Source organism: Heteronotia binoei, chromosome 10, assembly GCF_032191835.1.
Source record: "Heteronotia binoei isolate CCM8104 ecotype False Entrance Well chromosome 10, APGP_CSIRO_Hbin_v1, whole genome shotgun sequence".
NCBI lineage: Eukaryota > Metazoa > Chordata > Lepidosauria > Squamata > Gekkonidae > Heteronotia > Heteronotia binoei.
The window spans coordinates 10669463-10693117 of record NC_083232.1 but is presented as its reverse complement, the minus strand read 5'-3'; the positions used below and the strand labels follow the sequence as shown (position 1 = coordinate 10693117).

At 45.0% G+C, this 23655-nt stretch overlaps 1 protein-coding gene and 1 pseudogene across 1 annotated transcript in view; both read left to right on the top strand.

Annotated features, from left to right (window-relative positions):
* Positions 1-2506: 2506 nt before the first annotated feature.
* LOC132578341 (probable ubiquitin carboxyl-terminal hydrolase MINDY-4) overlaps positions 2507-23655 on the top strand; it is a 32639-nt gene continuing 11490 nt past the window's right edge. The window contains exons 1-2 of the mRNA XM_060248285.1: positions 2507-2569; positions 7964-8083. Of these exons, the coding sequence (XP_060104268.1) occupies positions 2507-2569; positions 7964-8083 (183 nt within the window). The remainder of the gene's footprint in view (positions 2570-7963; positions 8084-23655) is intronic.
* LOC132578261 (ER membrane protein complex subunit 8-like) lies at positions 6390-7900 on the top strand (annotated as a pseudogene).

The following is a 23655-nucleotide window of genomic DNA, read 5'->3' as shown; positions in this document are numbered from 1 at the left end:
GTGCCCGCCAAGGGAACCAGCTGGCAGCAGCTGCCACAACACAAGGTTCTTCCCAATATAACTGAAGCAATCACTGGCAGCCATTTTGTGACTGGGCCTGCCACCCAAGGCAGCCATTTTGTGATTAACCCCATCACACTGTATCGGAATTCTAAAGGTATCCACAGGCTCAAAAACATAAAGGACCACCCCCCTCGCTGCAGGCAGCCATTTTGTAACTGGCCCCACCACCTCCCAAGGCAGTCATTTTGTGGTTACGCCTATCACACTGTATCAGAATTCTAAAGGTACCCACAAGGCTCAAAAATAGAAGCGACCCCCACTGCTACAAGAGGCGGTTGAGAAAGGCTGAGAGTGGTAAGCCAAAGCGCAATACAGATCTGCTTTCCCAACCTTTTGGGGATATCATCATGCTTTGTTACAGTGTCAGCCTGGGAGTTGTCAGTTCTGTGGGTGTGTCATAGACAAAATTATGCCAGCGGCACATACAGCAGTGCTGGTGGGAGTTGGTGGGCCACTTCCCCAGAAGGCAGCCACGAGTGGAGCTCCCACTCATCAAGATCACATGACCGGGAACTCATCCTTGCCCTCCTGGTAGGTCATCCCCACCAAGGGCTTGAGCTCACATCAAGGTCAAGCAACGATGCCTTGTCCTTAATCAAACAGTCCATCAAAATAGCATCCAATCAGACCGACAGCAGCTCTCCAGACAGGTCTTTCACATCCCGTTGCTTGGTCCTTTATCAACCGGAGATGCCGGGGATCGAACCTGGGACCTTCTGCATGCAAAGTAGAGGGCTCTTCCACTGAGCCACGACCCCTCCTTGTTACCGTTAGACTGCTCCCCCTTTCCTTTCAGTTGTTGCAACTGCACACGCCCCCTCCCAACTGCAACAGCCAACACTTAACTGATCAAAGCGTGGAATTTACCGTTTGCAGACGAATTTGCAGCTCTGGGAGACAAACACGGATGCGATGACGGCAATAGGCGCGGACAGCTTTAAAAGGGGAATTAGATAGATTCATGGCGGATAAGTCTAATGGGTTTTAGGAGATTTTGGAAGTGGAAGCTGGGGAGGGGAAGAGCCTCAGTGGAGTATAGCCCACCTTTCAAAGTAGCTGCTGTGTATGCAGACCAAAGTGAAGAGTGATATGGGTGTTCCAGTCAGGCTCATTGGAGCCATACCAACGGAGCTTGGGGACTCAAGAACAACGGGCAGCAGGATCCATTCCTGTTGTGCTGCTCCAATCAGGGGTCCCCTGTGGGTTTGAATTATCCAATAACGTGCTTGCGTGGGAACCCTGAGCTGTATATAGTTGGCCTTGTCGACCCAGTTAGCCAGTCTTTTGAGTGCAGCCCTATACTACGCTATATCTAATAAAGAGTTATGGTCACTACCACTTCGCCTCTTCATTGCTTTGAACCCACCATATTATAGTAGCCATTTTCTCCAGAGGAAGATGATTTCTGATGTCTGGAGATCAGTTGTAACTGCAGGTCTACAAGCCCCATCACCTGGGAAGGTGGCTAAACTACCAACTAGCCGTCACAGGCAATCGCAGTCACTGCGCTGTCTTTGCCCAAACAGCCACATATTGGCTAGTTGCTAAATGGGTAGGAACATGCTGAAACCAGGTGAGGGCGGGGAAGCATTTGTCAAACCCTGACAGGGTGAACGCCCAGCCAAAGAAGGTATTCGTGGGGAGGGAACACCAAGACAGAAACTGCTACCCCCACAATCGTGACATCCCAACAGGGTCCTGAAAACCTGCAACCTAATTGGAAAGAAAACTTCCAGTTAGATCGCACCCCCCCCCCCAAGCTATCTGCTTCCCAGCTAAACCAATTTATTCCACCCACCGCCAAAGAAACTGCATTGCTTCTTCCAAAAGCGCAGTCATCCATAATAAACATACACAATCCTGTTTTTTTACCCTAAGAGTCCACGAATTCTTTAATCTAGCAAATGGCAAGTCTGAAACAGCTATTTCCTGAGTGTTTTTCAGCTACACAATACAATTTTAACTCAAAACAGTGCCACAAGCTGCAGCAATTCTTGCATCTATTCTCTCCCTCCATCACACATCTGCGTGCATTAACCAACGCTACAGGCATCGCTGAGAAGATCAATGATGTTATCATGCTAAATATTCTTCTTTTATAGTGCTCCAAAACATAACTCCACACGTGGCACGCAAAATACAGAGATCTTCAAGCACACAGTTAGCACTGGGTGCTCTTCGGCTGGTTCTAGCAAAAGGTGGGAGGGGAAGACGAGGATTCTCTTCCGAGAACACCATCTCCACGGCAACCCCCCAACGGCAGCGTTAACAGAAGACCAACGAACAGTACGGCAGTTTGCAAAACACAGCCAAGAGCCAGAAAGGCAGAGGTTAACCACTAGGCAAAGGAATAGAGTATCAGTCAGGGAACTAGATGGTGCTCCTCTTTCTCTAAGCCTTCTCCCCCTCCTCTTTGGATTTTGTACGCTGAGGAGAGAAAATTATGGAAACGGCATTTGTGGAAGAAGTGGCTGCCTCGTTGGTGCGCGAGTTTCTCAGCAAAAAGGTAACTAACTCACGGTTCACTTCATCCATGCATGCTGGTTTTTTTTTTTTTTTTTAAATCTTGTAATTTGAAACTGCAGGGCCTAATTTATCCTCCTTTCTTTCCACCTGCATGCCACCCCGCAACCCTGAGAGTAGAAACCTCCAGAGTAGTTATTAGCGCCTTTTCAAAGCTTTCAAGCTCACTTTTTGGTTCAGGCTGCAAGATCATAACAAGCACCCCCCCAGGACTACACTTCCCACAATGCATTTTGGTTGCAACAAATAAGGAAGCAGATTCGATACTGTTAAAGGATCACAACAAGCTGCCTTTCGATGGATCTGGGATTGGGGGTGTTTCAGCAAAGCTCTTTGAGGGAAGTTCTGAAAACTGCCACATTAATGCTGCATCCAATACTGCTGATGGGGAGGAGTGGGGGAGAGAGAACGGTTCACCCAGTGATGCAAAAATACAGAGGGATGTGCAATTAACGTGAGAACTACTATTCTACCATTTATGGAAAGAGAAGAATTTCAGATTTTTCATGTTTAAGAGACTCTACTAGAATCACCAATGTTTTCAGTATTCTAAGAACACGACTTTGAACAGGTTTAAGTATTAGTAAAAACCCAACTTCGATTCACTGCAAGCGTGTTTTGGAATAGTCTGAAAAGCCTTTATGCAGTTTCCCCCTTATTTTTTTAGAGTCTTTATATATACTTGAATATTTATTAATTTTTAGAGTTTTATCTGTTCTATCTGTTTTGTTATTCCCTCACATGTTTAATTATTGCCTATTGTTATGTGGGATCTATTGTTGGAAGCCGCCCTGAGCCACTCGTGGGAAGGGCGGGATATAAATTCTAAATAAATAAATAAATTACCAACTGCTCAAACTTGTTTCAGTTCTAGCAGTAAAGTGTGTTTTGTACAGTGTGTAGCTTTTCCCCCTGATGGTACCGAAAATGATGTCCAGTTAATTCAGAAATTCGATTTGTTTAATGTTGACTTGCTTAAACATTTTCATTTGAAAAAAGTTGGTTCTTTAACAGAAATACCTCTGATCTCGTCAAACTTAAAAAAAAACACCCATACTGAATAATCCTTTTTGTGCTACCAACTATGTAAATTTTTCCTACAGCCTATTTCAGTTACGGGATGGAAAGTGTTGGGAAGTCTCTTCCAAGAATGGCTGTGGGAGAGGGTACAAGATCTCAGATCACAGATGGGAGGGAAGAGCTCACAGGGCAAAAAAACTGTATTCAAATCAGAGCAGCCTCAAATTGCTGTTTTTGTTGGTTTTTTTGGGCAAGCCACTGGAAATGCAGCCTATAGAATAACAGGCCGCTAAAACTATTAGCCCGGAACTCCCTAAATTATATATATATAATTGCTTCCAGCAAACTTCTAGCAGGTAGAATCAACAAATGCAACCCATATATTCAAAATTGTCATACCCCAAGCAAGTAAACAGAAAACTGAAGCAAAAATACTGGGGGACCCCTTTGCTTCCTCAAGCCGGATCCCACAGCGTTGTTTTCTTCTGCTTGTATTGGGGATACTGGCACTAAGTAAGAATACATGAATTAATCACAACGTTGTTGGGCCTATCTGTAAGTTAAAAGAACATATGTATACACCCATCCCTTTAGAGTTTTCTATGCTGGCAATTACTCAACAAATCGTACCTGAAATCTCATAAGCATTGGGATTTCTCTATAGGACAACCTTGGTAGAAGTGATTTTCCAATAAGGATTAGTTCCTTGAACACAGTAATAAAAATTAAGTAATCAACTAAGTGAGTTAAAGTTTTCCCCATAATAAAGATTCATAAATGGTGTTCCATTAGATCCTCTGGGAAGTTACAAATTTCAGGGATGATTTCAGGATGGTTCAAGGCCTTAGTCATGCAGTATTTGAAGGGTAGGTGGTTTTTGTAGTAAATATAAAGAACAGAGCCCAATTATTTCTGAAAAGATTGAATACATATTCAAAATATACATACAGAGTCCGTTTCAAAGCGCTGGTATTGACCTTTAAACCTTGATCAGTTCCGCAGGGCCTGCAAGACCACTCTTTTTAAATTAGCTTTTATGAACAGTTGAAGTACAACTTTACAACGAAGAAAATCCGCCATTAGCACTAACTAGAATAGCGTCAATGATAATGTTATAGTTTGTTTTTAATTAATGTTCTACTGGTTTTTAAGGTTAAGTTAATGCTTAATTTAATGTTCTTAATGTAATGGTTTTAATTAATGCACCTTTGGTTACTATGTTGTTTATTAATGTTTTATTTATTAATGTACCATTGGTCACTGTGTTGTTAGCCGCCCTGAGCCTGCTTCGGCGGGGGAGGGCGGGGTATAAATAAAATTTATTATTATTATTAATATGGTTGAGGATCTGTCTATCTACGGGACCGCCTTTCCCCATATTCAGTTCAGTTACCTTTATTGGCACTGAAGGAGAGATAAAAGAGAGGGGGGGGGGAAATAGATGTACACACATATGCATACAAATGGATAAAACACGCCAACGTGAGTCAAGACAAAGGAACATTCTAAGGGTGTATAATCTGTACAAAAATAAGTCAAAAGTCAATGTCTAATAAAAATTTAAATTACAATATATTACTTTCCCCGTATGCTCCCCAGGGAGCAATGTGTTCAGGAGTTCAAAATTTGCTATCCATCCCTGGACCAAGGGAGGCCAGACTAAGCTCTACACGAAGCAGGGCCTTCTCAGTGGCAGCGCCAATGCTGTGGAATGCTCTCCCACAGGCTGTAGGAGCCCTGCGGAGATCTCTCCCAATTCCGCAGGGCCTGCAAACCTGAACTTTTCCGACAGGCCTATAATAACTGAGAGAAGGCTGCCACTCTACGCTACTGAGCAATACCATCAGAAGGATCACTAACAGATCAACAGAAGGACTACGACACCAGCATAATCTGACTCACCTATACCAAAACTCTTGAATAGCACCAAATAGGTAGTTTTAAATTTATTGCTTTTAAAATTGTAACTGGAAAGTGTTGTTTTTAACATGACTGTTAGCCGCCATGAATCTGCTTGCAGAGAAAGCAAGATATAAATAAAGTACATATATGAGAAAGTATTATACACAGTTTTCAGGCCATAATGACTTGATCAGTATTATACGGTATTCTATACCTTTAAGAGAAAGATATTCAACATACAGCTAGCTGCATGGAGTTACTTAGACTGGTTCTCTTTAAGTTAGCGTTAGTCTTTAAGCCTTTTAGAGAGCAATTTGCCAGTAAAATTGAGAGCCCTAATCAAAGTGGCAACACAGTGTATAACAGCAGAAAAACAACCAACAACTGTGTACAAAACACACAATTAAATATATCAATAATACAAAGGATGTATAGCAGATCGGGTTTATGAGAAAGCATTTTTATGTGAAACGTGTTCCAAAAGTCGGCTGAAAGATATAAAGAGGTGGTGGAGAGCATTTATTAGTCAAGTGCGGAAGGCTTTTGCATCTGTTTAAACAAGAAAAGTTAATGACTGACTTGCTCCTAATACACACACTGAAATACAACAAGAGGCTGAGACACTTCGGTGAGAAGGGCGGGATATAAGTCTAAATATAAATAAATAACTTTGACGTGGACAGGTTACATCCTTGAGAAAGAATTCAACAAAATTAGTCTAAACCAGGTACTCATTGGATGGACTCTTCAGTGAAATTACACTGGATGGACTCTTTTATACATTGTACTTCCTTCCTACGTTATCAATAGCTTTTAAAAGATTTTTGATAAAACTTTACAATAAGTTAGCCAGCAATATCACAGCGTTTGGTTGTCTGACCATGAAGCTGAGTGTACGGGCTTACTGCAAGATGGTGCTCCATAGTGCCAAGTACCCACGATGCACTGTCAACGGGCTCCTGGTGGCCGAAAAGCCGCAGCAGCACCACGGTGGCAGCCGGGAGCCCCCCGTCCTCTTCATTGACTGCGTCCCCCTCTTCAACAGCACCAATACTGCTCAAGGTCGCCCTCACACTGATTGATTCATGGTGCAAAGAGAACAAGATGATAATATTGGTTTTATATCCCGCCCTATACGCTGAGTCACAGAGCAGTCACAATCTCCTTTACACCTCCCCCCCCCCCAACAGACACACTGTGAGGTAGGTGGGGCTAAGAGAGCTCTTACAGCAGCTGCCCTTTCAAGGACAACTCCTGCGAGAGCTATGGCTGACCCAAGGCCATTCCGCCAGCAGCTGTAAGTGGGGGAGTGGGGAATCAAACCCGGTTCTCCCAGGTAAGAGTCCGCGCACTACGTAGTAGCTGGATACTATCAAGCCAACGAATGTCTGAAGGATGCCTATCCAAGCCAGGTTGCCAAAAAGGCGGCATAGCCAGGATTGCAGAGCATTTCAATGACACAGCCTTTATAACGGTGGATTTAATACAAAATTCACAACGGACTGCATACAGCCCGAGGTTCACGTTTACGAGTCTCACAGAAACAAATGGCGATAGCAAGACCCCCACTTCGATTACTGTGAAGACTGACCAGAAGCCCAGAGCGTCTCTTCCTCGCTTCTGGACAGCAGGTCCTGTGAAATCACTAGAGCAGGGGTGTCAAGCTCATTTGTTACGAGGGCCAGATCCGACATAAATGAGACCTTGTTGGGTTAAGGCCATGTCAGGTTGGGCCAGGCCATGTAGGGCCAATCCATTTGTATACCTATTTAAGATGAGGTAGCAGAGATATAAGCTTTGTAGAGGGCACAGACAAACACAATTAATTTAAAAAATGCTTAAAACATTAGCACTCATTGTTATTAAAGATGCTCTCTTTGTATCTCTCCCATAGGATCCAGGGAACTGGGCAAAGGAAGCTCTGGCTCTTCCAATAGAAGCCTCAGCCAATAGAAAAGAGGCTTGGGGCTCAGTAACTCTGCTGTGCGAGTGAGAGAGCCTAGCAAAGCAAGGTCTGCCTTCCCTTCCTCCCCAAGGGAGGAGCCTCAGCCAATGGAGAAAACAGAGAGTTTGCTCTGTAGCTCCTGTTTGATTGAGCAAGACTAGCAATGCAAGCTGTGATGCAGAAGGAAGCAAGAGAGAGGAAGAAGGAAGCAGATGACAGCCAGTTGCCCGGGGGCCTGATAGGAGCCCTCCGGGGGCCTGATTTGGCCCCCGGACAGCATGTTTGACACCCTTATGCTAGAGGATTGAGGAAGACGAAATTGACAAAGAGATCAGAGTGTTGTATTTATGCTTATCACTTGGACGACCGAGAGCCCACGTCATTGCGTGCAATGAATTTCACCAGGGAAACGTGTTCATGTTTACATCCAGACAGTTTTTAAACTGAAGGTCGGGGTATCTTTTTTTAAAGCTTTAATGTATCTGCACCCCTCTTTTTCTCACTGCACAGGGTTTGAACAAGACAAGCAGCATGATGGACCAAGAACACCCACGCACAGCCCTCAGCATCAACAACAGGAACGAGCTGCGGAAGGTTTTGCATCTACAGTCTTTGTACAAACTGAATAAGGTAAGCAAAAAGGGGCCCTTAGCTGAGATTGTTAACCTACCCGATGACAGCTAAGCTTAAGAGGCAGTGGTTCGCCTACTTCTGAAGAAGCCACCTCTGGACCCACTGGTCCTAGCCAATTATCGCCCAGTCTCGAATTTACCGTTTCTGGACAAGGTAATTGAGAAAGTGGTGGCGGAGCAGTTTCCAGCTTTCCTGGAAGACACATCTGTCCTTGATCCCTTCCAGTCCGGCTTCCGTCCTGGTCATGGGGCGGAGACTGCTCTGGTCGCCCTCACAGATGACCTTAGGAGGCATCTGGATCAAGGCGAGTCAGCGCTGCTATCACTTTTAGATCTCTCAGCAGTGTTTGACACGGTCGACTATGATCTAATGACCCACCGCCTTGCCGACATTGGAGTCCAGGGGGCTGCCTTACAGTGGTTTTCCTCCTTCCTCCATGGTCGGGGACAAAGGGTGACGATTGGCGAGCAGACCTCCCTGTGTCGCTCACTAGAGTGTGGTATATCGCAGGGAACCATTCTCTCGCCGATGATGTTTGACATCTATATGCACCCCCTTACCCAGATTGCCAGAGGTTTTGGGCTGGGTTGTCACCAGTATGCAGATGACACCCAGCTCTATCTGTTGATGGACGGCCACCCAGAGTTTGCCCCAGACCATTGAACCAGGGCGCTGGAAGCAGTGGCTGGTTGGCTGCAACTGAGCTGGCTGCAACTTAATCCAACCAAGATGGAGGTCCTGTACTTGAGTTGGGCGGGGGGGGGGGGGGGCTAAGATCAGGTAGCCGGCTCCCCACTCTGGATGGCGCATCTCTTGTGCCAGCTCAGAAGGTGAGGCGCTTGGGTGTGATACTGGAAGCCACCCTTTCTATGGAGGCCCAGGTCACAACTGTTGCATATGAACATAAGAAGCTGCCTTCTACTGAATCAGACCTTCGGTCCATCAAAGTCAGTCTTGTCTACTCAGACTGGCAGCGGCTCTCCAGGGTCTCAAGAGCATGATCTACCTTTTACCATCTTCGGCAGGCCGAACAACTAGCGCCCTATCTGGCCCCTCAGGACTTAGCTACAGTGATCCATTCAACAGCTGCTTCCAGGCTAGACTACTGCAACTCGCTCCACGCAGGCTTGCCCTTGGGGCTGATCCAGAAGCTCCAGCTGGTGCAGAACGTGGCAGCACAATTGCTGTCTGAATCGCATGTACGGGCGAGCAGTCGGTCAATGCTGCGCGGTTTGCACTGGCTACCAATCAAGTACCGGATCCACTTCAAGGTTTTAGTACTGACATTTAAAGCCTTGCGCGGCCTGGGACCGGCATACCTGAGGGACTGCCTCTCCCCATATGAGCCCTGGAGACCATTACGATCAGCCAACCAACATCTTCTGACCATCCCTGGCCCAAGGGACGTCCGGCTTGCCTCGTCCGGCTTTTTCGGCCCTAGCCCCAACCTGGTGGAATCAGCTCCCTGTAGAGTTTCGGGCCCTCCCGGATTTGTTACCATGCCGGAGGGCCTGTGAGAAAGCTGTTCCACCGGGTCTATGGCTGAGGCAGGCGGGTGTCTTTATTTAAACCGGCCCCTCCTGCACTGATTGCTTAAAACCAATATAGCTGAGATTTTTGAACATCTAGGTTGGGACATGTATGCCTAATTGATCTGTCCACACCATCCATGCCGCCTAACGAGAGCTGCGGCTTAATTGTCTTCGTTTTAAACTGTTTAAACTATTTTAATTGTTCTTCAACTGTTTTGGTTGTTTTATTATGTTGGAAGCCGCCCTGAGCCCACTGTGGGAAAAGGCGGACTATAAATCTACGGAAAGAATAATTTAAAAGCCCCGCGCTTCTGCCTCAGCCTTTTCATGAGCCCCGCGCCCCAAATCGGGCTCTACGGCCTGAGGTGCGTAAATCATTAGCAGGTGGGCAGGATCCCTTTAAGATCCAAGTTGCTAGGCAAAGCGACTCTCTTCATTTAGAGAGATTTGTTAACTGGGCCTTTGTGGAACTGGGGGGAAACGTTACAGCTGGCCTTTATTGCTTTGGCAGCTAGTCATCTGACGGAGCTGTCAAAACCTAAGCTCTGTCGAGTCATCTTGTAATTAGATCTCGGTTACCCATTGGTGGTCCAGAATATCTTTGGAGGCCCGGGGGTAGGTACTTTAACAACAGCAGAAGCAGGTTTCAGTTCAGAGAGGGTGTGAGATGGCAGGAGGCCTTGCTGCCCTGCCACTCCCTCTGGCCGTTCTTCAAAGATGATGAAGTGCTGTCGGCTGAAGAGATAAGGCTATCACCACCAGGGGTCACTTTGTAGAAAAATAGGTGGTGGAGCTCATCCAGGGATTGTTATGCAGCTGCACCTACTATTCAATGGACAAGGTGGGGAGGAGAAGGGGAAACCCTCAGAAAGGTTCAGGTGCGTTCCTGTGAGCTCCTGCTGAATCTGAGGCCTGATCATCACACATGGTAAATTTCTGCCTGTCCAGTTAAATGTTTAGTTAGCTTCTTTTTATTTTCTGTATTGCACTGCCTTTATGATTTATCTCTTAAGCCCCTGACTGCAACTGGTGCAGAACGCTGCGGCACGGCTGTCAATGGGGCTGCCACGACGGGAGCACATTCAGCCAGTGCTGAGAGAGCTGCACTGGTTGCCTGTTGTGTTCCGAGTTCGCTTCAAGGTGTTGGCACTAACCTTTAAAGCCCTCCATGGTCAGGAACCTGCCTATCTACGGGACCGCCTTTCCCCATATATCCCCCAGAGAGCACTGCGGTCAGGGACAAAAAATCTGCTGTCTGCCCCTGGCCCAAAAGAAGCCAGGTTATGCATAACAAGATCCAGGGCTTTTTCGGTGGCAGCACCAGAACTTTAGAACACCCTCCCAGAAGCTATAAGGGCCCTGCGGGATTTGTCGGCGTTCCGCAGGGCCTGTAAGACCGAACTGTTTAAACAGGCTTTTGTGGTTTGATTGGAAAGGGGCTGCCTCCGGACATCCTACAGAATGCTGGCGATCGTAGTCGGAAAGTCAATACCGCCTCTATTGGATTGAAACAGCGCTAGAATGTTTTTAAAATTGATAAGTAAATTACGGTTTTATGTTTTATTGAATTGAATTGTTTTTATGATGTAAGCCGCCCTGAGTCCGCTTGCGGAGAGGGCGGGATATAAATGTGAAGTAATAAATAAATAAATGTTCATTTAATAATAAAAAGCTTTATCCTTTTCCCAGCGCCTATTTCTGTGTGCTGTGCATTAACGTTCCCTAGGGATTCCGGGACCTTAGACCATGGCTACGTTCTGTCCAACCGGCGTGGTTGCAGCCTGCAACTGGTCTTCCTTGCGGGGCTGCTGGTTTTGTTCCTAGTGAAGCCAGGTGGGGCTTTTTTTCCTTCCCCCCGCCTGGGCATCGGTTTTAAAGGAGTGGTGGCAGACAACCAAAAGGCTGTGTGTGATACCAGCCTGTGTTTCTCTAAATAGCTTCCTGACTGGGCTGGATGTTGACGGTCGAAGACAGAGGAGCTGGAAAACAGATAAGAGGACTTATTTGCACTACACATGACTTCCCAGCATAGAGATGTCTAGATCTTAAAGGCAACCCTGATAAGAGTGAATAAACAAAAGGGAGAGCCATCTTGTCATTGTGTGCATCTTCAAAATGCAACCAAGAGGTGGTGTGGAAACTTACTGTTACATGGCAACTGGTCACGGACCCCAAACGGTTTTTTCAAGGGCTGAACACATGAAGCAGCCTTACACTGAATCAGACCTTTGGGTCCATCCAAGTCAGTTTTGTCTGCTCAGACTGGTAGTGGTTCGTCGGGGTCTCCGGTAAGAGACCTTTCACATACCCCGTCAGATCCTGTAACTGACTATTTTGTGGGTGGTCAGAGGAGCAGCACTTCAACTAGATTCACCATCTTTGCGTGGCGCTACTGGAAACAGAGGTTTATCCTCTGGCCAAGAATAGGTTCTGCTATTCCAATTTAAAAAAATTTTAAATTAGGTGCCGCTTGGGTTGGCTATTCTACTGTATCGGTATGGCAGCCTGTAGCCTATGTGGTCCACAATTTTATATTATTGAAAAAGGATATAGGTAAAATAATCAACGAAAGGAGAAGTCTTAAGTTCTTTAGAGAAAATTGAGTTGGAAAAATATTCTAGGAGCTTGTATGTGGATGGAATGATCTGTATGTTGAACTGATTAGTTTGGTATGAGAGAATTTAAGCCAAAGAATTGAAGAACATCTGAGAGCGACATTTTGGTCCACTTTTTACTAGAACTAATTGGTTGTGATAGCAAGATTTGTGAGAGGTAAGAGATTGGATAGAAGGCAAACAAAATGGATGAAAACGTGCACTCATGAGAAGTTTAGTTATGGTAGGATGAAACAATAGATAGGAAGATTCAAACCAAGCTTGTCATTAGTTCTAGACTGAACAAATATGTTTTATTTATTTTTATTTGATTTGATTTATATCTCGCCCTACCCCACCGAAGCGGGCTCAGGGCGGCTCACAGCATAAAAATTCTAACAATAAAATTCAAAATTAAAATACAATAGTAATTACATAGTTAAAACGTTAATATTGATACATCAGTCCATATTGGTGTGCTATCTATAAACTTCCTTCAGTATTTCGGTGCCAGTCAGTTATAAGCCAACCGGAAGAGGACTGTCTTATAGGCCCTGCGGAACTGTCCAATATCCCGCAGGGCCCTGACCTCTTCCGGTAACTGGTTCCACCAGCAAGGGGCTGTAATTGAGAAGGCCCTGTCCCTGGTTGACTTCAACCGGGCCTCCCTTGGCCCGGGGATTACAAGCAGATTTTGAGAGCCAGATCGCAGTACTCTCTGGGGGACATATGGGAAGAGACGGTCCCTAAGGTAGGCAGGTCCTAGGCCATATAGGGCTTTAAAGGTAATAACCAGCATCTTGCACCGGACTCGGTATATTACTGGCAGCCACTGCAGTCCCTGGAGGCCCGGCTGAATGTGCTCCCATCTAGGGAGCCCTAATAACAGCCGAGCGGCGGCGTTCTGCACTAGCTGCAACTTCCGGGTTCGGCACAGGAGCAGCCCCATGTAGAGGGCATTGCAGTAATCAAACCTTGAGGTGACCGTTGCATGGATCACTGTTGCCAGATCGTCCTGCTCCAGGAAGGGAGCCAACTGCCTCGCCCGCCTAAGATGAGAAAATGTGGACTTGGCAGGGGCTGCTACCTGGGCCTCCATAGTTAAGGCAGGCTCAAGTAGTACCCCCCAAGCTCTTGACCCTGTGCACCACCATCAGTGGCACACCGTCAAGAGCTGGAAGCGGAATTTCCCCTCCCAGACCACGGCGACCCAAGCAAAGGACCTCTGTCTTCGCTAGATTTAGTTTCAACCCAATCAGCCTGAGCCATCTAGCCATGGCTTGTAATGCCCGGTCCAGGTTTTCTGGGACACAGTCAGGCCGGCCATCCATGAGTAGATAGAGCTGGGTGTCATCAGTGTACTGGTGGCAACCCAGCCCATACCTCCAGGGAATCTGGGCAAGGGGGCACATGTAGATGTTGAACAACATTGGGGAAGGAACTGCCCCGAAGCACCCCACAATCAAGCGTGTGCCTCTGGGACAACTCACCCCCAATCGCCACCCTTTGTCCCCGACCATCAAGGAACGAGGAGAGCCAGTGTAGTCCCGCGTCGGCAAGACGGCAAGTCAGTAGCTGGTGGTCAACTCTATCGAATGCTGCCGATAGGTCTAACAACACCAGCATCACCGAGCCGCCTCCTTCCAGATGCCGCTGGAGATCATCCATCAGAGCGACCAGCACTGTCTCCGTCCCGTGACCCGGACGAAAGCCGGACTGATGGGGGTCGAGGATGGAAGCATCCTCCAGAAAACTCTGTGTAGTGATAAAGCATTTAGAGGGTATGAAAAAAACTGGAGACTAAAACGGAATTCAAGGATTTAGAGGGCAATTTCGATCTTTTGGGACAAAAAAAATGAGTGGTTTCGGGAGTTGATAATGGAGAATGAATTCTGGGAAAGCCTGTGCAAGATGCAGGAAAACAGTGCTGCTGGGTCAGATTAAAGATCTAAAAATTTTGGATACAGGAGGAAAAACGTTGGGACTTCCGGTGTGAGTTTCCAACAGAGCTGTTGTCTCCTGAAGAAGGGGAAAATTTAATCCTTTGTTCAGGGTAGTAAAGAGGCTTATCGGGTTCTCTGCCTGCATTTCTCAGTTAGATATTTGCCCAGGATGACGTCAAAAATACTTTGAGCCGTTGATCTCAGCTAATGATTGATTCCAGAGGAGATTTTTCTGAGGCTTTGAAGATCCGGCAAGGAAAAGGAGTGTCATCCAGCATCTACAAAGAGCCATTCAATTGGCTTAAGCATGTTTGGATCTCACTCTCTTTTGGGACTGATAAGCATCTGAAAGACCAGGAAGACCGAAGTTAAAAAAAAAACATAGCCGCTAAGGTACTGTGATCATTATCTCTCACTCCAGGACATTTCTAAGCTAATCTAAATAATAGTAGAAGGTGGGAAAACTTGAACAAGAACGAAAGTGAGGTGAGGAGGAGAAACTTTGGAATTAGGACTTTTGTTAAATTAAAGGTATTGATAGAATTTGGGAAAGAAGATTTTTGACGGTGCGCCGCTGAAGGCGGCGCATAGAGTCAGGAGCCTGGGGGTACTTCTGGAGCCTTCCTTAACAATGGAGGCCCAGATAGCAGCCACTGCCAAGTCCGCATTTTTCTATCTTAGGCGGGCAAGGCAGCTGGCTCCCTTCCTGGAGCGCGACGATCTAGCAACAGTGATCCATGCTATGGTCACCTCGAGGTTGGACTACTGCAATGCCCTCTACATGGGGCTGCCCCTGTGCTGAACCCGGAAATTGCAGCTGGTGCAGAACGCCGCCGCCCGGTTGTTATTAGGGCTCCCAAGGTGGGAGCACATTCAGCCGGGACTTCGGGCTCTGCACTGGCTGCCAATATCTTACCGAGTTCGATACAAGGTGCTGGTCATTACCTTTAAAGCCTTATATGGCCTAGGACCTGCCTACCTGAGGGACCGTCTCTTCCCACACGTTCCCCAGCGAGCACTAAGATCAGGAACCCAAAACCTCCTGGTTGTCCCCGGGCCAAAGGAAGCCCGCTTGAAAGTTACAAGAGACCGGGCCTTCTCCGTAATGGCTCCATCTTGGTGGAACCAGCTGCCGGAAGAGGTAAGGGCCCTGCGGGACCTTACCCAATTCCACAGGGCCTGTAAGACATCCCTCTTCCGGCTGGCCCACAACTAATGGGCACTGAGCACTGAATACTGAGTATTGAACATCGAATACTGAACATCAAATGCTGAATTTGTAACTGAAGAGTGTAGCTGTAGGACTGCCGTTTGATTTTAATGTGTATGTATATAACAAATGTTTAGATTTTTAACTGTAAATTATGAAATGTTAATTTTAATGCTTAAAATTAGATTTTATGTTAGTTTTATATGTTGTGAGCCGCCCTGAGCCACCTAGTAGGAAGGGCGGGATATAAATCTTAGATAAATAAATAAATAATAAAATTGTTTTGAATACCTGTGGTCAGTGACATAGAGTTCTGTGTTATGGCTCTGTACTTGCAATCAACATAACAAGTACTCAAAGATTGCGATATTTGGAGAACGAGAGCTGAGCTCAGTGATCCAGGAAGTAAAAGCTGAAGGTGTACTGGCAGTCAACGTAACAAGGATTCCAAAGACCGTGATAGACGGAGAACGTGAACCAGGAAGTAAAAGTTGAAGGAGAGAAGAGCAAGAAGGTCTTTCTAGGGATTTTTAACCATAGAGAAAATACGATCGCCATTTTGAAAGAGGGAAAATTGCCAAAAACTGTTAAAAATCAATATCTCAGCCCAGGAAGGTATGAGAAAGACAAAAATAGTCTTATTTTAAACAGCAAGGTCTAAACTTGGTGCTGAATTTAGAATTGGAGCCCTCTGAGTTTTTTTTTGGGGGGGGTATGTCCGAAGGAAAATTAACTCGTGCAAGATGTCATTCTTTGGAAAAATGCAAAGCCAGTTTGATACCATGGAAGCCAGGATTATGAAGGGCGTGGAGATGATGATAACAGCTAGCAAAAAGAGCTTGAGAAGGATATTGGAGATCTTAAAAAAGAAGTTGAAGATTTTAAAGATGAACTGGGTATGGTTAAAAACAGGGTCAAGGAGATTGAAGAGAAAGTTGATATACATGCTTCCACCTTATTAAAACTGCAAGAGAAGGTAACAATTAATGATTGCAGATTAATGGAAACTCAAGTGCGTCTGAGAGGAATACCTGAAGGGGAGGGAATTGATTTAATGGATTATATGGTGAAAATAATTGCTGACTATTTAGAGGAAGATCCTGATTGTGAAAGATAGCAAACAATTTAACAAATGGCAAAGGAAGATTTCTGAATTTTATGGGCTGCGAAGAAACCAAGGAGTAAGATGAAAATTTTAACAGATGCTAAGGAGAGGGGAGGTTTTCAACTTCCAGATTTAAGACTGTACCATGATGCAGTTTGTTTGACATGGATAAAGGATTGGATAATGCTGTTAAATAAAAAACTTTTATTGTTAGAAGCTCATGGGAACAAATTCGGCTGGAATGCTTATATGTACTATGGGAAAAATAAGATGGTCTTTTTTCTCACCATTATATTAGAAATAATTTACTAAATACATGGATAAAATATAAGAAATATGGTGATGAAAGAAAGCCGCTTTGGATAGTGCCAGCAGAAGTAATAAAAATAACAGCGGAATCCGATGACGACAGAGCGATGTCATATAATCAACTGCTTAAGATTCAAGGAGATAAAATTGAATTAAAATCCTCAGAAGAGTTAAACAACAAGTATGACTGGTTTCAAATGCAACAAATAAAAAGCTTGATGGAAAATGATATTAAATTTGTTGGAATTAGGCGTGAGCAAACGGAATTGGAAAGGGTTCTGCTTGGGGATAATGAAAAGTTAATATCGAAAATATATAAATTATTGTTGAAATGGTCTACAGAAGAAGAAGTAGTAAAATCTCAAATGATTAAATGGGCAATTAATGTAAATAAGGAAATACAAATGGATACATGGGAATATCTTTGGAAGAACTCGATGAAAATATCAACATGTCAGAGTATTAAAGAGAACTGTTTCAAGATGATATATAGGTGGGGATAATGCTGTTAGATAAAAAACCTTTAAGGTTAGAAGCTCATGGGAATAAATTCGGCTGGCACGCATATCTGTGCTATGAGAAGAATAAAATGGATGGTTTTTTCTCTCACCATTATATCAGAAACAGTTTATTAAACACTTGGATAAAATATAAGAAATATGGGGACGAGAGGAAACCGCTGTGGATAGTGCCAGCAGAAGTAATAAAAATAACAGTGGAATCTGATGACGACAGAGCGATGTCATATAATCAACTGCTTAAGATTCAAGGAGATAAAATTGAATTAAAATCCTCAGAAGAGTTAAATAATAAGTACGATTGGTTTCAAATGCAACAAATTAAAAGCTTGATGGAAAATGATATTAAATCGGAGGGAATTAGACGTGAGCAAATAGAACTGGAAAGGGTCCTGCTTGGAGATAATGAAAAATTAATATTGAAAGTATACAAATTATTATTGAAATGGTCTACAGAAGAAGTAGTAAAGTCTCAAATGGTCAAACAATGTAAATAGAGAAATACAAATGGATACGTGGGAGCACCTTTGGAAGAACTCGATGAAGATCTTAACTTGTCAGAATATTGAAGAGAACTGTTTTAAGATGATGTACAGGTGGTATATGACTCCGAAAAAGTTGGCTAGGATGAGTAAGAAAATGTCGGATGTTGGAAATGTAAAAAACACGAAGGTTCTTTCTTTCACATGTGGTGGACTTGTGAAAAAGCGAAAGAATTTTGGAAGATGATACAACAAGAAATCTCCAAAATTTTGGGTTATGACTTTAAGAAAAATGCAGTCTTTCTTGCTTGGATTACAATTAGAAAAATTTCCAAAGGAAGACAGGACTTTAATTTGGTACTTGCTCTTAGCTGCTAGAACATTGTATGCGCAGCTGTGGAAACAAGGAAAAATACCAGAAAAATGGGATTGGATTGTGAAAGTTCTATCATGGAGTGAGATGGACAAAATAACTAGAACTTTAAGAGACTATGATTTAGATATATTCAAAAAGGAGTGGAAGAAATTCAAAGGATATATGGAGAAAGAGTGGAATGTAAAAAGATATTGGACAATTTTTTATTAGTAGTGAGAAAAGAAAAATATTGAACTTTGATTAGTTAGCAGTACCTTTAGTATTGAATTTAAATTTATAACTTCGGGGAAGTCAAATATTGGAGGGAGGGGGGGGTTGAAATATCATATGGGTTAGTATAGATAAGATTCAATTAAGCTTTGTAACCATGTTATTAATAAATTGTTAAAACAAAAAAGATGATATATAGTTGGTATATGACTCCGAAAAAACTGGCAAAGATGAGTAAAAAGATGTCGGATAGATGTTGGAAATGTAAGAAACACGAAGGTTCTTTTTACCATATGTGATGGACTTGTGGAAAAGCGAAAAAGTTTTGGCAGATAATACAAGAAATATCGCAAATTTTGGGATATGATTTTAAGAAAGTAGCAGAGACTTTTTTAATTGGGACTACAAATGGAAAAATTTCCAAAAGAAGATAGAACTTTAATTTGGTACTTGCTCTCAGCTGCTAGGACATTATATGCGCAGTTATGGAAATAAGAAAAAATACCAGAGAAATGGGACTGGATTGTGAAAGTTTTATCATGGAGTGAGATGGATAAACTAACAAGAATTTTAAGAGACTATGATTTGGAAGTGTTTAAGAGGAAATGGAAGAAATTTAGAAGATATATAAAAAAAGAGTGGAATTTGAAAGAACATTGGACAATTTTTTAACAATGAATTTAAGAAAAAGGGAAAATTGGAACTTTGATGGGTTAAGGGTACCTTTATAAGTGAACTTAAGTATATAACATTGGCGGAAGTCTAGTAAAGGAGGGAGGGGAGATTAGAAAAGGCTTCTGGAATGCCCCATGAGTGGATTATCAACTCAAATGTCATCCCTGTTGTCTAGCGAGACCCTGGGCAAGGGTTCTTAAGATAGGAAAAGAGGAAGACCATCTCCTGCCTGAGCCAAGTCTTTGTCTAATCCGGGTGATACCTAGGTCAATATTTGTCACAAGCACACATTGGATAATAGCAATTGATTATAAAAACAAAACAATCATCACGCTTGAATTCAGGGTTACATTTGAATTCATATATCCTATAGCTCGACTAATACAAAGTTTTCATATCTATTTCTGACCTTGTTCTCCTGTTTTCTTCTTCTTCCCCCCTCGATAAGCTTCTTATGTCGGGGTTGGAAGAAGCTCTCTTGCACATTCCGGCTTGTCGGGTGTCTTGTTCTGGAGGGGAGGAGGTAGAGAGCGCCCGGCAGCCTGCAATAGTCGTCCCCCCCCCCAAGTTTCAAAAGATGCCCAAAGTGAAGTCAGAGTCTCTGCCGAGCATGCTCAATGCAGGGGTCTCTGATTCTATCTGAATCCATTCGCGTTTAGGCGCACATGGTCTGGGGAGACCCTATCCTGAGGAGTCTCTGCCCGTTCATGCAAATAAGGAGAGGAAAAGGATTCTGGGAGAAGATATACACACTCTTTGTTGTTAGTTTTACATGTTTTGGGAAGTAATACATACAATAAGCATAACATCTCCTGCATAACCAGATCCTACAAAGCTTTCTGTTTCTTCTTGTACCTGCTCACTCCTATATGGAAGTAAGTTGGTGTTCATGTCCTCAAGCCTTTGAAGCAATGAGGGTTATGTTCTCCGGAAAGTTCCGGCCATTGAGTCTACATCCCGAACCAGGGAGGATGGCACCAAGAGGCCTCTTCCATTGCAATGGGTTCGGGGAAGTTGACTCAATGCGCCACTTTTCCGTTTTTAATTGGCGCCTTTGTGGATCCGGAGGGCCAGTATTAAGCCTGGCCCTCTTTTAGGGCCGACTTGGAGTCTCTCCCTGGCTGGGAGGGGGAGACTCCCCCTTTACTTGGTAAAAAATAGAATGGTAGATTCCTAGATCCAAGCTGTCACTCAATCTAGGATCCATCTCTTAGTCAGCCGGTTTTTGGCTGGACGGGGGAAGGATCTGGGTTGTCTGGTGTCATCTATTTCCTGTGAGACCATTCCCAAAGTTCACTGGACATAGCTCGCTCATGGGCGGGGAGAATGCTAATGAATCTCTGCAAGGTATTCTGGGAGATTTTACTTCCTTAATCACTTCAACTTGACAGCGCAGTAGAGGCTATGAGTGATGGGCGTGCCGAGTGGGACTGACAATGCGTGGGGTGGACTTCTCCGAACCCAGACCGCAATGGCAGAGGCCTGGCCTCACCGCCTCTTGCTTTGGTGGATCTGTGCTCTGCTCTCTAGAGCACCAACACACACCACCACAATAGACACCGCAAACGGTGGCAAGTAGTCTGGACCCACACTCTTCGGTTCGGACCCCACAATTTTTCCAAAGCCAGCCCATTTAAGGGCTGGCACACTTTCTCAGTAAAGAATAGATTTACAAATGAACATACCGGGTCAAAATTACATTTTCAGCTACCCCTCCCGCCCGGGAGATGGCAACCGGCAATCTGACACGTCATGTATTCTGCTAAGTGCTGCCTCCCATCAGTAGACAAGGCAGTTTACCGAGGCACCAGGGAGGGGATTGCATACAATTGTCCGAGAAGGAAGGGGGAGGAGTTCATGCTCCAGAGATAGGTTTTCTGGACTTTGGTGGGGGTATATCCTCCATAAATACACCCAGGGGACCTTCTAATAATACATACAGTAGTAATGTCATCATGCCCACGTTTTTCCCAAGGCAACTTGAAGTCACTGTGACTGACCGAGGCCTCTCTACACTTGGCCTTGCTCTGAGGGGCTGGACCCAGCCATTCTGCTCTTTTCCGGGCTTGCAGGCTCCATTACAGACTTCGGGCGCCCTTGCACGTTGGCACCTGTGGAGAATCTCTTCTGGCCCTCTGAGACCCCGGAGGAGCGGAACTTTTAGCTGGGGCTCCGTGCTCCGGAGGGCAAGTGTCACCGCCTGCCCTCTTTTAACCCTCAGGGCCGCTGGCATGGCCCAAACCTTTTCAGTGAAAAACAGACATAGACAAAAAATCCAATGCTAACATTTTATACTAGAACTCTGTGTCCCAGCTTTCCTTGTTCCTGTGCGTCGGGTTGGAGCATGTGCAGAATGTACTCATGCAAATGAGCCACAACCGAGGTAGGTCGGGAACAAGGGAGGTATATGACAATTTCATAAAAAGTGGATGTGACTTTGAACCATGCTCCAGGGGATGACAGTCTCCTGAAGTCTTTGCACTTAGGTGACCTGTCAGGCCTAAACCGGCCTTCACCTGATTTTTATATAACCTGAAAGCAAGTTGGCGGACATGGACTGTCAGAGGGAGGCGGCCACGCTTATCTCCCTGGTTCGGCTACCCGTGTCCCGTCTGGATCCCTTCCGCGGTTATGCGAGCAAGGGCTGCACATTCAGACATCTCACTGGGTCAGAACAAATTCCCTGCTAGGTCCTTAGTTGCTTTCAATGGATGCCACTTCTTCCCCTCTCCATGTCCCTCTGATACTTCAGGGTTATGGAGCGCCGGGAGAGTTGCCGATTTGATTGCTGGATTCCTGGGTGGCTCAGGGGGCCAAAATAGTTTCTGCCTAGGTGCCAAACTCTAGGCCTTGTAGTAATGGATCACTCTGTGGGACACTGGTGCTCCAAAGCTACCATTTAAGTCTCCACAAAGCGATCCTTCACCTGTTAGGTTGCCTGGAGTTTGTTCTGCCCATTTTGGGCTTCCCCCCCCCCTTCCTACCCCTTTGGGCTAGCAAGCCCACCCTTCACCTGCTAAAAGATAGACTTGGAGTTGAATAAAAAAAATTAATACTAGAGAAATGGCTTAAGGACTCCATCTCCCATCGTCCTCTGCTTCCTAGCCGAGAGTTGGGGCATGTGCAAAAGGGGATCATGCAAATGCCTCACGCCTGTGGCTGTTTGGGAGCAGCGGAACAATGGCTTTTTATTTTAAAAAAAAAACCTCTTACGTGGGGGCGAGTAGGAAGAGAGGGGGGGGGGGAATTCCCGAACTTATAAATAAGGTAGGGAAAGTTATTACATAGGAAGGAATCAGGCTGACTTTGGCCTCCTGATGACCTTGCAGTCAGTCGCAAGGATAGGGGCACCAGAGGAAAGTCGAGAAACTTTAGCCTCAGACCAGACCGGTCCCTTCTGCCGTTGGGCTTACAGGGCTGCACAACCGGGGTCTCAAAGGGTCAGTTTTAGAAGTGTGCAAGGCATCTCCCACTCTTGCTGGCATACTCTCTGGTTCGGTTCCCCTACTCCTAGGGCTTTCAAGCCCTTCCTTAAAAGTAAGAGAGAGATCTTGGGGAAAAATCCAAACCTACACCAATGGGGACACTGAGAGACTACTGCTGTTTCTCGATGGTGAAGGGGCGAGAGCCAGTTTGGTGTAGTGGTTAAGTGTGCGGGCTGTTATCTGGGAGAACCAGGTTTGATTCCCCACTCCTCCACTTGCACCTGCTGAGATGGCCTTGGATCAGCCATAGCTCTGGCAGAGGTTGTCCTTGAAAGGGCAGCTGCTGTGAGAGCCCTCTCCAGCCCCACCCACCTCACAGGGTGTCTGTTGTGGGGGAGGAAGGTAAAGGAGATTGTGAGCCGCTCTGAGACTCTTCGGAGTGGAGGGCGGGATAGAAATCCAATATCATCTTCTTCTTCTTCTTCTTCCACATAGCACGGAGATCGTCCACCTTAAGTTGTTTCCTCAACCAGCACCCAAGGACAATTAGTGATATGCAAAGGATGATTTGAAAAGCTAGAATGACTACAATGGGGTGCAAGATCACATTTAATATTGCACTGGATGTCGGGCTCCAGCCTAAAAGAAAGTCAAGGAACGAGTGTTTCCCTGTGTCCTTGATTTTGGTTAAAAGATTAGAGACCTTGTGCCCATCGTGCCTTACTACCATGGATGCAGTATCTCTGCTTCTCTTAATTTCCTGCAAAGTTTGTCTTAATAGAGGATGGGCTAGCAAGGATCGGATCGCTCGCAGTCCCATGCCTAGAAAGACTGGTTGGATAAATTTGAACAAACTAGGGGCTATTAAAATTTCTTCCCAAGTCCATATGTTAGGGTAACTGCTCTCAAAATGAGATTGGGGAATTAGATTGAGAGACAGCTTGCCCAATAGGAATCTTTTATTATCTGTGTATACCAGGCTCAACCGATCAGAGTCAATGCTCAATAAAGGACTCTAATTTAATAAAATCAATTGTAGTTTATTTGAAACAATAGTTCTTTCACACAAGGTACAAAAGCAATCACACATTCACACAGGTCTAAGAAATATAGAGAGATCGATAGGGGAACATAAAAGGATGGACATACAGGGTAATACTACCTCTCGCAGACTCCAAGGAAGACTCTGA